The sequence below is a fragment of the Rattus norvegicus genome, chromosome 6 (genome assembly GCF_021556685.1).
Source record: "Rattus norvegicus strain SHRSP/BbbUtx chromosome 6, alternate assembly SHRSP_T2T, whole genome shotgun sequence".
In the NCBI taxonomy this organism is placed as follows: domain Eukaryota; kingdom Metazoa; phylum Chordata; class Mammalia; order Rodentia; family Muridae; genus Rattus; species Rattus norvegicus.
The window spans coordinates 115294598-115312782 of NC_141539.1; the positions used below are offsets into that span (position 1 = coordinate 115294598).

Consider the following 18185-nt stretch of genomic DNA (forward strand, 5'->3'; position numbering starts at 1 on the left):
TTTTCCATTAGAAAAGATAAATAGAAAACATGAATAGTTCCCTACTCTGCATGGAAATTATCCTCTCTTTACTTTGTATGAGGTGTGTGTGTGTGTGTGTGTGTGTGTGTGTGTGTGCGCGCGCGCGCGTGCACGCCTATGTACACATGCTCATGCCTGTATGCATGCATATGTGCATATGTTTGCAAATGTGTACAACATGTATGCAGAAACAAGTGAAAGCCAGAAGTCAGTGTTGTTTTTCTTCCTCAGTTTCTTCCTATGGTTTGTTTGTTTGTTTGTTTGTTTGTTTGTTTGTTTGAGAGATGCACTTTCTCATTGAACCTAGAACTCACCTGCTTGGGTAGACTGGCTGATCTGAAAATCTCAGAGTCTCTCTTGAAACTCCAGTGCTGGGTTGTACTAGGCCCCACCATACTGGCTTTCTTATGTGGGTATTGGGGAACAAACTTGGATGCTCGTGAAATAAGCACTTTACTAGAGGAACAATCTCCTCAGTTTGTTTGTGTTAGTCTTGTGAATTTTTGAATTAATGTTTATGAAGAGCTTGTCAGTATTATACTACAGATTGGGAATCAGGAAGCAATACCTGGAGAGTAAGTAAACCTATCTGGGTTCACGAATGTCTTCTTGAACAATACTTGAAGACATTCCCTAACTTAAAATTCAATCTGTCAATAGCATTACTGGGCTTGGCTCTATAGTCTTTCTCTGTGGAAGCTTTGTCCTATCTTCTAGTACAGTAACTTTAAGGCAATGGTAGAGACTCCTCCTCAGAGCAAAAGTGAACTTCTTACCAGTTCTTATCTCTCTAGCTTCCTGTCATGTGTTTCAGTTGGCCGTCATATTCTGCCCTGAGTTCTGACACAAAGCCAATGGCTGCAGAACATCTGCCATTACCTCAATAGCTTTTCAAGTCCTGATTCAAGTTTATACACCTTACTTTAGCCAGCAATATTGTGCCACATTTTCATCTGGCTTTGTTTGTTTTCGTTCGTTTGTTTATTTAGCATATATTTATTCTTTTACCTTCCTTTAAATGACTAAGTAAAATGTTCTTATAAATGATAAAGGCCCACCTTTCATTTTTTATTCTTTGGATTACATATTCAATTCATTGAGGTGGTTGTTATGGATAATCTTTCTGTGTCTCACATTAATTTCTCGGCTATATTAGTGTGCTTTCCTTTGTGCATTTGCACATGATATCTTCTTTGTACCCACAGTTTGTTTAGTTTCTCTTCTGCTAGTTGTGAACCTCAGCCATGCCTGTTTTCTCTAAGATGCTTATGTCTTATCCTTTCTGAACCATCTGATCTGATAGATGTTCATGAGTATCACATTGTCCTTGCAGTAGGAATGACCTTGCCATGCATGAACTAAATATTTGGCTATTTTTGATTCCTAATCATTTTACTTTTACTTCACCTCCTTCCTCTTGCTCATTTCACATATCTAAGTTCATCATGAGACCAAAAACTAAAGTCCTGTAGTCCTTTGCTGTCACATTATATGTATTCAGTTCCTGAGCAGCCATACTGTCCCTCTAGGCCGAACTGGCCTTATTCTTCTCATTACACTGTGTGTCTCCACTATGTTCATTATTTGAAGTCTTGTAAGCCATTATTTCACCAAATAAGAAGACGCTAACTCTTTTGACTATGGCGTCAGGCTTTAAGACAGAGGGAGAATAGAATACTCCGCAAGGAAGTATGATTCTATAGTTCTTATATTTTCATAGAACCCTTCTTCTCTGCTGAACTGTAGTATGAAAAGTTCATGGGCCTATGCATGCTATCAACATTTTTGCCCAAAAATATTAATGCTACTCATGATATGAACTTATGAGCATGGGAGGAATACACTCACTTCCCGGCACCTATATTCCTACTTCCGTTCACCATAATATCTGTGTCCTTGGTAATTCTCCACCAGAAACAGAGCCTTGACTTTAGTAATGTTGCCATAAAGCCCACTTGCAAAGGAAATTCTATCTTTAGGAAAAAAGAAGGAAGGAAATAAAAGCATATAAAGTATTTGAAGAATCAACTACATTTTTTGGCATCTCTTAGAATGGTTAGATGCCAAATATTCAAAAATCTGTGATGAAAACAGAAAGTTAACAATGGGCATACAGTCAAAGTTCCCTGAATAACAATTCTCTCATCCAAGTATTAACCATGCCTGACCCTGCTTAGCTTCTAAGATCAGACAAGATCAGATTTGATGGTCAAGGTGGTATGGCCATAGACCTGAATAACAATTCTCTAGGTGGGAGAAAATCATCATCAAAGATGGGACTTTGTGATTACACTATCACTAGGACCCCATCGAGAGTCTTGATGATGGTGTAGACTGGGTGGGAATTATTTTATTTTATTGTTTTTTTTTTGCTTCCTAAATAATATGTAATTTCTCCATGCCAAGAAATAAATTGAAAGGATTTAGAGGGATTTGCTTATCAGTGCAACGCCACGTAGCATTACATTCCTCCTGCTTTTGGGAGGATACATTGAAGTTTGGTTAATCTTCTGTGGCTCAATACTCCTCTTTCCTGTCAGGCTGTCTCAGACACCAGATAGATTAATCTTCTTTGCACCCACTCTTTTCTTCCCTTGCCTAGTCTCTTGATCTACCCTTCCATTTTGAACAGACAGAAGAGAAATCTTGAAAGTGGAGAGAAAACAAGACACAACACCAAGCCATGCTTTATACTGTCTCTGAAGTCCTTGATCATAACGCAGAGGACCCGATCTTCGGCACAATATAGAGTTCCACTTGGCTTGGCTTTTCTGCCATTAATTAAACCTGGAATCTGCAGAGGGATTTCTACAAAGGCTAATTTGTTAGCAGGAGTTATTATAAGTCATGTCATTCTTTATCCCAGTCTACTCTGCATTATACAAAAGAAGAAAATGGAAGGTAGGCAGATTTCTGAGGGAAGCAGAATTGTCTTGGATTCCTAGTCTCATGTTTTAAGTAACGAGGAATAAATATTTATTACAATAAATATTCTATATTAATTGATAGGTTCTAACAAGGCTCTCATAGGATTGTAAACCATCCGTAGTGTTTGTTTTTCCTTTCTCACATTCAACAGTTTGTAAACCCCATAAGGACAAAGATTGAGCCTGACAGATGCCAAGCACAGCATTTGATTGCCATATCATATCATGAGCAATTAATACATATTTGTGGTGGAAATGAATGATTAAGTAAGTAAATGCAAACATTAAAAAAATACCTATCCAGATCACATGTGTTTTGAACTGGGATTTTTGAGTGAGGTGTCTAGTTTAGGGTAAATATAGTGCCTTTAAGCCAGGAATAGTCCCCTTAACGTTTTCCTATTGTACATGAATGTGAACCAAGATAGACATTCTAAACATGTCTTACTTGGCAATTAGTTACTGTTGGTGGGCAGACAGAAGAGAGGTAAGAAACGATGAGTTGAAACACCCCCCCCCCCCAGAATGGCAGAGATTGAAAATTCACAATACTTTGCTGCCATTTGGGCACATAAAAAAGGAAGCAATGGTCACTGAAGATAGCCTTTTCACCACATTTTAATATTATCTCTTAGGCTCCTTCATTTTTGCTTACGTCATGCTCTACCTGGTATCTGAGTACAGCAAGCTCAAATTGTTTCTGCTTCACTTTGTCATACAATGTCAGCCTCCTCTATTGAGGATTACAGCCCAGAGCATGCTCAACCCGAATACACTGAGAGACTAGGTAGTTCATTCTTCTATCTTGTTGCCTTCTGACCTTGTTTCTTTATTGGGCTCGAATTCACAGAAATGATGGGGCTAGAAGAGAAGTAATAAAACTAACAATTCTTAACTTCCAAAGCTTCATGATTTTAAACATCTATGATTTAATGTAAAAAAAAAACATCCAGGGTTGTGTATGTTGATGTTGATCCAAAATAAGAGGAAATGATGGCAAAAATTTAGTGAATAAATATGACTCTGAATTTATAAAGTATTTAAACTTTTAGAATCTCATTGCTGTCATAGGTTGGGCCTATAGTCACTAAGCTGTTGGTAACTGAAAAGTAACTCTGGCATTCATTATTTAAGTACAGAATGAATGTTTTTAAGACAGGTACATAGGCCTCTTCTGCTGCCAGCCACGAGGCACTTCAATCTCTAACTCTTACTCTCGGAATAGAAATATAAAGAGAAAAGGCTCAAGCCACAAGCATTTGAAAGGATTTCATTCTGTTTAGCATGGAGAGCTGTGAGATATATGGCTGTTTTCTGTGGGACTTTGGGATATTTATGGGCTTTTCTCTTTCCCCTTTTCACTGGAAGAATGGAGATCATCATTCATGAGTGTGTTATTTATAATTTCATAAAGCTGTCCTCTGGCAGGACTTATTTTATCCTGCACTTAATCTCGGTCAAATAATCAGACTTCCAAGGAGCTGGGAGGAGAAAAATAGCTGAGCCTTAAACAATTAGCCTAGTACAGGTCTAAGATAAAGGACTAAAGGTTAGAATTTGAAGTCGCAGAAGACAGTTGGGCAGTCAGGGAGAGGACATGGTGACAGTGCCATGGGTTGTCCTGATTATAGCATTAACGACTTCTCAGTGTAACAAATAAAGGATGACAGTGGACAATGGTGGAAATATGTCCCTATGCTAAGAAGGAGCAGGGCTTTGCAGAATAAATTATTAGGTAATTAAAGAAACAATAACTCACAGAAGGAAAATGAGAAGTCGGGTTTGTAGAACTGGGAGAATTCGAAGGTAAACACATCTATAAATTTACCTGGCCAGAGCTCTGAGCTTTGTTCAATCCCAATTTTATTCTAAGGTAACTTTAATGAGCACCAGTAGAAAAAATGTAAGTGCTGTAAAAGAAGTTCTACCAGGAAAGGCATAAAGAATGTACTTGGCATAGACATATTTTTTGAAAGTTATTATAATACATATCTTTAGTTTTATGAGACCTAGTACAGAAGTGAACAATTCTAGCATGTGGATTAAACATATGAAATATATTTTAAAAGAGTAATAGGCGTTATTATTTTTGATATAGAACATGGTTAAAATAGAAGGACTAAGGGATATTTTACTTCTCCAAAGTAAAGGATATAAGATGTTTAACATACACCAGCAGAGCTGTGGTTGTCGTTCTAGGGACCACGTTCAAAATTCATGTGTGTCAGCTTCCAAAGCACCCTGATGTGGTGCAGGGAGGGAGAGGAGAGGTTTCCGATGCGGCAGCATATTAAATCCCTGCTAGTTAGCTGAGGTTTCTGGGGTAAAAATTGTCATTCAAGTTGCTGTCATTTTGTCATTCTGCTTTTCTTTGCCTACTACCTACAGATATGCAAATAAATGGAGCTATTTCATACTTCTGACTATTAACAAATAATGTTTATTTATTTCCACCTGAAATGCCCTTTTCTTTCTCCAGCCTGTAATCCCCAGGTTGTACTGCTTCATTCCCATCTGTCCCTAAGTGCTTCTTTTCTACTCCCCTCCTGTCTAGGAGATGCACCCAGTCTCCTACGACTTGCTTCCTTGGTGACTCAGGTTAATGCTGGTCACAACATTCAGTTTTCCATGCTGAGCTTTCCCATTGATGTGACTGTCTTATCAGAGACTGACTTCTGAGAGCAGACCAGTTGCTTCCCATTCTCACTTAATCCTTCACCACTGTTAGGGTGCCTGATTCAAAGATGTGTGATAAACATCTAAGGTAACCAAAGAATGAACTCCTCATGAATGAATGCATGAGGGAAGATAGATTGATATAATCATGTACGATGCTTACAGAACTGGGAAGTCTACCACTATGAAAACTGTTTAAGTTGTGTGGTAATTAGCATGTTGTTTTTGTATCACAAACAATATTGGAATTTAATACATACATATAGGTTACAAACACATTATGCTTAGCCATTGGGAAGTAGTACGGTCCATGGTCTTTGAATTCACTGTTCTCCTGTTGCTGTGATAAAATACCATAGGCAAATCAACTTAAGGAGCAAAGTGTTATCCTTGGCTTACAGTTGCAGAGGACAGGAGTACATAAAGGCCAGTGAATCTTGGCATGATAGCAATAGTTGTCAACAAAGTCAGCTTCTCTTGTGGTCTCTTTTTCTGACTTGTAGATGCCCTTCTCTATTCTGCACTTCAATTTAGACCTCTCCCTCTCTATATTTGTGCCTTAATTTCTTCTTTATAGAGAGACAGTAATCCTACTCCACTTAGGTCTAACCTAATAACTTCATTAAAATTGGACTATTTCATTAGGGCCCAATATAAAATCCCGTCTTGAGTTATTGTGGATTATCACTAAACCTATGATATCAATTTTTGGTTCTTTGCTAGCCTTTTAAGGGCGAGCCATCTTTTCAGCCCTTAACCTATGGTATCTATAAGACAGGTTGTAGAAAGAGTGGTAATACATGAGGTAAATTGTCACTTGCTTTCTTAATAGCTGTGTGTCCCTCAGCAAGTCACCTAACCTCTCTGACTTCTAGTCTTTTTAAACACAACATCCCTGTCTCGATGGAAGGTTTGAGAAGTCCTATTTAATAAGAATCATATCTATCATAGCAATTGACTTATAATACTTGTTCAAAAGACAAAGAAGGCATTTCTTTAACACCCTTTCTTCTTGAACATGGATGCAGATTCAATAGGTTGGGAATAATAAAAGCAGCAACTTGGTTTATGTTATGAGATGAAGAAAAGAAATGAGTATTTATTAAAATTTTGCAATGTACTGGGTATTTCTATATATGACAAAAACGTGTTTGGGATTTAGTAGGTAAAATCATTTATTCCTTTATCATTCTTTCGCTATTATTTGCTGCACTTGGAATTTGTGTTATGAGTATGATTCTTTCTCACCTACTACGTGGTAGCAAGGCTCATTTTACTTAGAATGCCCATGGGTCTGTGTTCTTCCTCTGACAAATTCTAAAGCACTGGGAAGTTTCTGCAGGATTAAAAACTAAACGGATTTAAGTTGAACTAGTGTAGCGCTGAGAATTTGTTCTCTCCTCCACAAGAGTCTTACCCATGTCCAGGAGCTGTTGTGCTGTATCACTCTGCCAGTCCACATTACTAATTCAGCTAATTGCAGCAATTATGAGAAGGAATTGCTGCAAGCAAGAGAAGCCATTACGCTGTACTGAATGAATAGCATTCTGTGGTGTTCATTAATTATGCTGCCTATAGATTCACAGCCCCCCAACAGTGCGTATGAGACCATATGCCATATGTACCGAATCCCTCCGAAAGCACAGTGCCTGGAATACTGGCTGGGTCCTACCAATGCTCATTCTTTGCAATCCCTTTCCTTCTGATTCCAAGTCCAGAAATCAGAGTGGACAGCACAGTGTGATTTTTCTGAAGTGGAAGCTTGAGTCTCTGCAGCTAGCCTGATGGCTTCAGCTTTCCAGGAGATCCATACAGACAGTCTTGACCAGAGAAGAGAAGCATCAGTAATGATGGGAGGGGGGCGATCACGGAGAGTTAATGTATTTGTGTATCAGTGTCCTTATCATCCTCTGTTTTCTCTCTTCCCTCTGCCCCTCCCTGTTCTGTTAACATCAATAGCCAACATCAGATGACCTTGTTTCATCTGCTGAATGCTCAAGTGATGATGAAGACTTTGTCGAGTGTGAACCAAGTACAGGTAGGTCAGGTCAGTCTTGTTTTGCTTGCTTCTTTTTTGATTTGCAAAAACCCCAATACATACATATATATGTGATTATACATGTGCTTTATATATACTATAGTATGTTAATGTATGTGTATTTCCTATATCTATATATGTATTGGCATACATATATAAATATTAATTTAATCAACAAAAGCATCAAATCCCATGGAAAGACCAATTAAAGCTTAGGGGAATTTAAGTCTCTGATAGTTATAGAAAAAGTACACAAAATGCACCCCAACTTGAAACGGTAGGGTGCTCAGATTCTCTACTGGAATTACTGCTGCAAATGTTCTGTTGCCAGTGGCAACTCTGAGATTGACAGGGGCAAAGAGCAGGGAAAGCCTCCATTTAAATGAGAATTTTTGTTTGTAAGTCATAAACCTATCGTGGAGACAAAAAGATTGGTACTTATCACATGAGTCTCAAGACTTGTTCGGAGCAGAAATGGCATAAATAAGTAACCTAAATTATTTTCCATGGGATTTCAACGGCAGTTAACACGGCATTACAATTACACTAATTTTGTTCATTATATGTCTAGTGAACTTGTGAAGCAATATAGTATGAGGAATACAAAATTAGTAGCAAACCGTGCCATGTTAACTGCTGTGATGCTTCAAAATGTATCGACTGCTAAAGTTAGGCTGACTTTGGCACTGAAAATCACACTGTGCTCCCCATTTGGACCCAGATACATTTTGATATTTTCTGGTATTCCTTTATAGTGAAATATATATGATATAATGTTCATTAGGTAACTGCCATCCCCAGTCCTCTCCTTTCAACTTTCCCAAGTTGTCTGTTTTTAGATTTTACTCTAAGTTAAACATTTATATGTATATAATAGAGAACAGATATCATCGAATTTCTGTGTATGTTTTTAAAAAGTAAAAAAAAAAAAACTCATCCTATTTCTACAAAGGCTGAAATAAATAGATAAAAGTTCCACTTGATACTTTGGATTACTTTATATATTTTTCAAACATTTTTTTAAAAAAGGCAAGCCATTGTGTTTTCTCTTTGTAATTGCAGAAAAAATTATGCTTCATGAAAAAAAAGTAGCAATTACTTAAAACTTCATCTTCTTACCCCAAAATGATTTAGAACAGTTCAAATTTTGGTAAATGCTGACTGCTTGGTTTCTTGCAAGTGGCTCTGGATTCAGGAAGTTCTGCGGGCTTCTGACATTAGTGTCTTGAAGATACATACCCATAATCTGACCTCACCACACCAGGAGGTGATTAGGAAGCATAGCTCTGTGGAAGGAAGGTTAATGTGACCTTGTTCATCAGATATCTTCAAGTGGTTTGGGAATATATTTGGGCACAAGTTTTTGTTTAAAAAGTGAGTGTGCTTATTTCATTTGATTATTATAGCTTTCCTGAATACTCAGGCATGACAGAATGAATCACTATGCTCTGTGCCAGTCCTTCCTAGTGTTCCTCCTAAGTGGTTGTCATGACAGTAAGCCTTGCAACACAGAGTCTCCAATCTAATGCAAGTCCACAAATTTGTTTGACAGCACCTGTGTCCTTTTCTGGTGTGTCAGACACAACAAACTCAATATATGTATAGAATACATCCAACATCAGAGTTTTCTGATGACTAGTTTAAGATCCTTAGACTTTAATCAGGATCTATTGCTTCTCCTCACTCTAGTTTTCTCCATTTCTTAGTAATGATAACTGGAAGTAGAGCAATATTTATCACATTCTTCCATTATGACTCATTGAAAATAAAAGCATAACAGTTTTGACTTATTTTGTCATCTTTTTCCTACTTATGTCCTCTCAAAAATCATCCACATAGCTCTTTCCAGAAAATAAAGAACTGTTCACATCACAGAGCCCATGAGCCCCACAGATCCCAGACCGAGAGGAGTTACTGCCCTTTGATGTTGAATTTGAACAGTCCAACTTGAAAGGACCTAAACTAAGTTCATTTCCTTTTTGCTGATCACACATGTGTTACTTGACTCAAATCCAGAAGATAACATTCCAGCGACAACACTTTTGAATGGTATATGGAAGTGATTGTTATAAACAGTTTTTAAATTATGGTAATCATCACGAGAATGCAGCAAAGAACACATCAACAAAGTAACTGTAGAGTCCGGTCTCCTAAGAGCCAACATGAAGTGCTTAGTAAGACTATTATTGAATCCCTCTTCAAGCATAACTCCCCATGTTTGAAGAACAAACATTTCTTCTTTCTAATTTTATTTCCCACTTAAAGTACTGGTGTTTGTGGATGGGAGTACAGAGAAATATGTCAGAGGCATATTTTGTATAAAGTGAAAATGGGTGCTCCTATGAGCCGGTGGGAGAAGAGGGTCACTATGGAGATGTAATTGACACCATGGAGTTCCCAGATATCAAAACTCTTGTGAATCACCTAACAATGATCTCCATAGACTTCTCATTTTCTCAAAACAATGTGATTAAAGTCATAAAGGCTCCTAATTTCTAGGGCTGGATTTGAACTGCCAAGAGGAACTCAGCCCCTACCTGTCCAGCAGTTAGTAATGGTGATGTTCACGTCACGTCGCCTGCAAATCTGTGGAGGCACTGAGATGAAAGCTATGGGTTTAAACACGCGTCCACAGCTGCAGTTTCTAAACTTGTGTTCTTCTTCAGGCCTGGTGCTTGATAGAACTATATATACTACATTGGGGTAGAGAACCAGTGTGTGTTCTCTTATCCTTATTCACCCCTTGTCAGGGATATTTTGTCCTCTCTCCTTTATCACAGAGGATCCTATCTGTAACAATTATTCTCTGTTTCCTTTAGATCCATTTAAGATTCTCACATTTCATGCATTTGTGCAGTTTAATACATAATTCACCAACTAGATCTTGTATACCCATCAAGTTTTAAATAAAGTAGTTTTTCTAATTTAACAGGGATTGTTATGTTTCCAATTTGAAGTGACCTGTAAACAATTGTTTCCACAACCTGAGCCCACCCTGGCATTTGGCTGCTATAACGTGGTTTAGTTTAGTCATAAAGTGTTTAAAGGCCATTTAAATATTTTTGAAGTTTGATTGACAATAACCTAAAACTTGCAAGTTCAAAGCAAATGTACTTTTTTAAAGTAAATAAGTGAGTTCAAAATATCCTAATCACAAGAAAGGAAAATATAAAATTAAAATCTCATTCAAGTTTATTAAACATCACATTCAACATATTTAATAATCTCAAATTGAAACTGGAGAATGATTTTCTAGTTATAATTGTACCTCCTCCATACAGTTAAAAACAAACCATGTTGTTTATTTGTTTTTATTTCACAACTTTGAGAAAATAAACGTTAGCATAACAAAAATCTACATTTCAAAGGATTTATTTCTATGTCTCATGTCAGTCTTCTCCCCAAACCCGGACTTGAGAATTACGTCATTTTATGAGCCATGATATCTTCTAAACACTCACAGCTGAGTTTTTAAAAACTTGCACCATGTTAGAGTGATGTAAATTAAAAGTTCCACAAAACTTTTGAGTCACTGTTGTCTGTGTAAACGTAAGACTCAGGATTTTAACCTCTACATTGTAAATGCTGATGTATTGTTGGCAAAGGTCAGCATTTATTTAATATTTCTGACTTTTCTTTGCACACAAACTTTGTCTTTCAGAACTACAGTTATATTGAGGCAAAGCGCATAGGGTCTAAATCATCACTAGGAACTGGAAGTCTTTCGTAAGTTATGCAAGTCAAAAAGAGATGAAGGCCTTTAATAAATTCATAATTATAATTAAAATGTTGGCATGGATTCTGAAATTTAGAGAATTCATGAAATTGGCTTTCCATTTCTTGTCTCCCCCTCTTTACTTTTGTTATTCTTAATAAGAGACATGATATCAAATAAAGGTAATTGTGAGTTAGCTTTTTGCCATTATATAAAACCAACATGCTAGATTTTATATATCTATAAGATTACTACTCTAAAAGTATTGGTGACCAGGTTGATAGGCAGATGGAAAAGAAACAGAAACACTGCTGGCCCTAGAGACATGAGCACAGCATAACTCAACTACCATACTGATTCTTCAGCATCAAGTGACTTATTTTTTTCTGGTTGTCAATTAACTAGCTTTTTTCCCACTTTGGCTTTTGTTAAATGTGATCACCTCTCAGAATTCCACTGAGACAGGAAGTTGAAAGGAAACATCCACCCGTCAATCAGTCTGTCAGGAACTCCTTTCTAACACCAGTAGCCTACTGGAGTTATGCTTTCTGGTTAGAAACAGGGTCTTAATTGTATTCAGTTTGAGCCACCTCCATGGGATAATTATAATAAGGAAATCTGACACTGAGTTGTTCCAAGCTCTATAAACTGTTAGAGATTTTATTTGCTGGAACATAGTAAAAAATACAGCTGGAAGGTCAAGACCATAATTTTCTAAATGAAGTATGAAGAACAAAATAATCCAGACCCTACAGATGATAAAAGCGCAAATGTACTAGCCATTGAGCCTCAAGTATGTTAGCTATAATATTTTTGTTTATAAAAATATATTTATCATTAATTTATTCAAGTTTGAAATCTGAGTTCATACATTTATTTTTATTAAAGACGTGAATTTTTAATTATTTCTTAATTTAACTTTAGAAAGACCTTTATGAACAGAGACATGATTATTTAATGAAATCATAATTAAATGTCACTAATCTACTGACCATTTTCCAAGTACAATAGAAATTACCAAACTAAAATACCATGGCAATATTCGAAGGATAACTGTGTTATCCTCCAAAAAACATTGAGTAATAAGAAAATGGAAATTATTGGAGATAAATGTTATAGCTATAGAAAGAAGAATATAAATTGATATAAAACCTCTTAATTTAGTACTCAATTTGGCTAACAATATTAGCCATTTATGTATATTTGAGTTATAACAAAAGTACAATGTATGCAAAAGATATCATATATTTATGGCCAAGCTCAATCCTACTAAATTTTAAGTTGTCATCTATGACAATCTATAAATGAAGGTGTATTTTCAGAGGACAATGGTATTCCCTATTTAATGCCCTCTTTTGTCATATTCATTAGTTCACTAAGATATCAGTTTATGTAGCCCAAGATTTCTCTCTTTATAACTCAACTCTACTCCAACACAAGTTAGTTTTTAAGCCACTTTGAAACCTTTAACCTTAGTGGAATGCTTTGAGACTTGAAGACTGTAGTTTACATAATAAAGATATAGGAATCAATTAATGACTTTTAGGTAAGCAATAGCCCTTTGATAAAACATATTAAATATGTCATCTGTGAATTGACTGCTGTTATGGGTTCCATCATATAAGCACACTTAGTAACAAAAATTATAGAATAAACATATTTGTGTATTTAACTCCAATACTCAAGAATTTCGGGTATGTTGAAGAACTGAAGGGAAGCCTGAAATCACTGAGTATAAGTCCTTCTGTTTAAAAGTTGACAAACCACTTATTTTGTGAGCCTCTCTGTGTTGACACTAGAGTAGATACTAAAAAAATAAAGCCAACACCAGATACCACCCAGATCACAGTCTATTAGAAAAAGCAAGTATGGAAACAAGGAAACCAAGAGAAAACTAAGAATGAAAGCCAATAAACAGCGTTAGCAATGTGCGCAAAGGCTGGCGATATTGTCCGTATTTTTGTGAGAGTTTCTCTGACACTGTGAATTGTGTATCCCCTTCCAGCTCTGATTAAATTCACTCCAAGGAGCAGGCATGTGTACCTTAGCTTAGAGACACCGAGCTTATAATTAATTGTGACTGAAATAAAAAGGTACTCCTGCTTAAAGCTAAATTTTAGTTTCAAGTATATTTATGTAAGATTATCTAGAACCAGGGTATCTAAGGATCAAGGCATAAATGTCCATGTTAAAGAGAGACTTTCATGCCCAAATCGAGAACTTCCTGATTTCAAATGCCAAAGCAAGTATAGGCTAAGGAAAGAGCTTGCTGGAATCATTAAGCAAACCCTCTTTTGGATGTATAACTAATTAAAGAGGGGTTGGGTTTTAAAGGAAAAGTTTTGTGAGTTTCCTTTCATTCAGTTTTTGTCATGTATTATTTTCTTCTCATAAACTCTAAGTACATGCACTGTGTATGTGCATATATATATAAATGCAGTGTGTTTATACAAAAGTGCTTGTTACTCCATACATATGTAAACATAGTCTAAGTGATATTAGACTAATGTAAGTTAATATTGACAGCGCCTGCCATCAGTCATGTGGTTACACAGAAATTCACGCCATCACTCTAAGCAGCGTCAATCAACATAGACATGCATGATACTGTCTTAACTTGATAAACCAAGCATGATAATTTTTATTTAGCTTTTGTTTTCCTTCATCCTAATTATAATGATAACTCCATAATTCCATAATTCAGTTATCTTTGGGAAGGGTGGAAAGAAAATATTATACAGATATATCTATCCATATATGCACATACACGTGTATATATACGTAAATAGATATGTATCTTGTATATTTCCCAAACCATCTTCTGTCGTTTCACCTCATCTTGTGCCGCATGAATTTTTGGTGGTTCAATTTCTTTTGTTTTAATTCATATTTAGCATTTTGACCATTATGGCTATTTTTAACTCATTGCTATACTTTTATGAGTAACTATAATCATTGTTTTTAAACCTGAGAAATATTTAGATACAAAAAAATTAAAACGGCAACAAAATCTTTTCTTGCCATCCTTGGGTTGTATCTCCACCCCCTTCAGTACATCCCTTCAGTGTTTTTCTCAAACAAAGCAAATCTCAACAAGATCCAAGAAAGTTGTGTACCGAAGAATGAAATGTTAGGCTCCCTTCCCCCTTCTACTCACATTCCCCTTTTGATTTCATTCCTTTCCCCTGTTTTTAATTTCTCCCTATATCTGCACAGACCACTTGCCTTCCCTCTCCCCGTCAATGATACTGTAATTAATTAAAAAGATACACAAAGTACTCAGAGATGAAAAATAAAATGAAAGACATGAGAAATTATAAACAAAAACATACCCCTCCCTATGAATTTCCGATGGCATAAAAAGAATTTTATTGCAGATACAGGATATGTGTTTTATCTTTTATTTCTGGACAAGCCTAAGATCATTGTGTGGCATGCCAGTGACAGTTTTGTAGTAGTCAACTAACCATGGCTTCCATCACCAGCGCATGAGCTGCTATGACACCATCTTGTGTTTCATCCAAGTGTCATATCCCAGCTAACCCAGCAAGTTCCCTGTCTGAGTAGCGGGGATAACTTTCTTTTGCAGTTTTAATGTCATGGGTACTCACTTTTATGTTTATTTTTATTGGGCCCCTGCAGCCCTAAGAGCTGCACTGCCAGCATCTCTGTATGATTTTGTTCTGGTATCTTCTTTCCTTGGCATAGCAGTCAAGCATGTGTCTTTTGTCTGGCCATCTTGTCTACATGTCTACTGTCATGGTGTCGTTCTGTGATTCTGTTCTCTGTTTTGTAATATGTGATTCGATGTCTTGTCTTTACTTCTCAGTCTCCTGCTATCTCTACCGCTAACCTTACCCCTGTAGGGAACTTCACAAAGAAGCAAAACAAATTTCCATTTGAGTTCTATGGCTGGTAACAATGGTTTGCACCTGGAAGTCCTAAATCACACTTTTCTAGGACTTTCCAGGGGAAACTCACAGTGGGAAACAACTATAATTGTTCAAAAAAGAAAAAAAAAGAGAAACCCTTGTTGATTTCTTTGACATGATTACATTGGCTTACTGTTTAAGGAAGTGCTAATTTCCAAAGAGTCTTTTCATAGATCATCAGCTTTCTAGTTAGAACGTTTTCTTCAGAGACAGAGCAAGAGAATGAAGCGTCCTCATTTCTGCTGCACAGAGCAGAGCCTTCCCCCAACTTGCTGAGGCACTGGTGGAAATCCACATTTATCCTTAAGCAAGTTTGTGCTCACATGCTTTATCATAAATCATAAATATGTTCAGCAAGATGTCTACTGATGACGGAACCAAAGCCCCCTTGACTTACTGGTTCCGCCCATGTAAATTACAAGGTAAGATTATCTTTTAATCTTTCTAAATCAAGATACATATTTTTAATCTCATTTTATTTTTTTCAATTCATGGAAGCATTAAAGAGCCAATGGTTTTTTTTTTTTTACTTGTACCTGGATCCTTTATTTTATTCTTTTAAAGAACATGGCGTGTGTAACAGTTCCATTTCTGAAGATAGTCTAAATTTCTCAAGTAGATGTAAAAGAAAGCACTCTGTTAAGCGTACATTGGGTGGGCTAGACTCTTGTTTTCCAGGAATCTTGATGCATTACTTAATGAAGATGTGGACATTTGATGTGGACAGTATGAAAATGGCATTATGTGAACAACGAAATCTTTTCTCTTAAGGATCAAGTGAAAGAATGTGACATCAGTTCATGATGGGCAGTAGCTGTTGGGTTAGGAAAAACATTGTAATACAATGAAAGGCTGGTTTAGGTCTGAGGAAGGAAACATGAATGAAGCCATTGGTTTATCATGAGATTTTGCAGACAGGCTATGGAAAGTGATTACGTTTCTGAAGTTAAGATAAAAAAGAAAAGACAAGATAAATGGGCTCGGAGAAGCTAAAAAGAAACTGCAGATGAAAGACAAAAGGGAAGCAGAAGAGGAGGAAGATAAAGGGAGGGAAAGATAAAACTAGAGAGGAAGGAAACAAAAGATGGAGGGAGAGAGAGACAGAGAGAGGCGGAACAAGTATTGACTACAAGCCAAGTCTTAACAGTTGGGTGTAACTGTTTTAAAATTGGGGGCAGAGCAATGACTCAGTGGTTATAGGTTCTGCCATCAAGACTGACTACTTGAGTTCAATTCTAATCCTACATGGTAATGACATAACCAATTCCTCTGATACTGATACTCCATGGCATTTTCACAGCCACATACACACACACAGAATAATAAATAATAAGTTGTCAAGTCTAAGATTCTAACTCAAATCTGTTTGAAAATGGATAATAGTACAGGCAGCAATCAAATTAAAAATGATCGTATGATGTAAATTGTGTAGTTTACCATGTGTCCAGTCTCTCCATGGGCACAAGGGAGTCCTTACTTTATTAGTATACATACAAAAGAATGTTAAATACACTCGGATGCTAATAATGTCAAAAATAAAAGTGGTAAATCAAGGCTGTGCCTTGAAGCAAAATGCAAAAAAAAAAAAGGTCATACCTTCACGAGGATGTCCAGTTTGAGTACTTTTGACTCTCAAAAGTAAGTTTCAAGGACTAGATCATAGCTTTGTCAATGATAATAATAATAATAATAATAATAATAATAATAATAATAATAACAATAATAATAATTATACTAGTCTTTTAAACACAAAGACATGAGTTTGATCCTAAGAAGTCATGCAACAGAAAGAAAGAAAGAAAGAAAGAAAGAAAGAAAGAAAGAAAGAAAGAAAGAAAGAAAGAAAGGAAGGAAGGAAGAAAGAAGGGAGGGAGGGAGGGAGGAAGAGCTGGCCAAAGTGGTCATGCTAGGGAGGTAGATGCAGACTGAATTACTGGCCAACCAGCCTAGTCTAGTCAGGAATCCCTGGACCTATCAAAGACCCTGCATCAGAAAACGAAATAAATATTAGATGCTTCCTACTCTAGGTGTAATGGCATCATAGTTTGTGCTCTAGTCTTTCTATATGCATAGATGAGCACATGCAGGTTAACCCTTGAGCGTGCACCCATACAGACATGGGTTGCCCAGTATTCCGCCTTGCATGATGCTGAAATAGACAGAATACTTCTTAGGCTTTCAGATTCTCTTTCATCTACTTAGGAAGTCTGTAGGAAATACTGTTCTTAGCACATCATCACAATCTACAACGTGATTTCATTACTAAGTTGTTAAGTTTTTGTAACTTTAAAAGTGTAATGAATTTCATTTAGTTACAGCCATCAGGGCGTGTTAATTATCCAGCTGAGCCATGAAGTATGTCAATGGCCTTTGCTTCCACATTTTCTCATAGAGTGAACTAGTACATTAACATTTAAAATAGTACGGGCATCATTGTATTGCAGGAGATGTCTGCAGCTTGTAGAAAGATCATTTTATGGTCAGATAGTTAGGCATTGCTTTGTAAAAGGTGTGAGAGATCTGAGAATTATAAGAGAAGGCATTGGGTCTTATCAGTACTTTCCATTCGGCAAGCTAGGTTCTCTGGGTTTCCAAAAGTATAAAATATTACTTTAATTTGATATGAGATGTAGTTGACCTGTAGTCAACTTTCAGTGACAGCCAAGAGGAGTCCCTTGAAGGGATGTCAAGGCTTCCAGATACAAATGTGCCACTTTTACACTTTGGATCCTTCACTCAATGAGTTAGTTATTTGTTTGTGCTTAATGTTGTCATGATAGGTTAGTACAGTCATAAGTTATTTCAAACTCTGTAGTTCTAGTAGCAGTTGACGTCTGGCCTCCATGTACATATATGCACACACACACACACACACA

The 18185-nt window shown here is 36.6% G+C and overlaps 1 protein-coding gene across 38 annotated transcripts in view; it reads left to right on the forward strand.

Annotated features, from left to right (window-relative positions):
- Positions 1–18185, forward strand: part of Nrxn3 (neurexin 3) — a 1618001-nt gene that overhangs the window by 1559082 nt on the left and 40734 nt on the right. For 27 of the 38 annotated variants that reach the window (XR_015621667.1, XR_015621670.1, XR_015621669.1 and 24 more), the window contains one exon: positions 7584–7662. Coding sequence is in view for 30 of the 38 variants with exons in the window: in XM_087552048.1 (XP_087408174.1) it covers positions 7584–7662 (79 nt within the window). In the remaining 8 variants the exon portion in view is untranslated. 38 annotated transcript variants of the gene reach the window in all.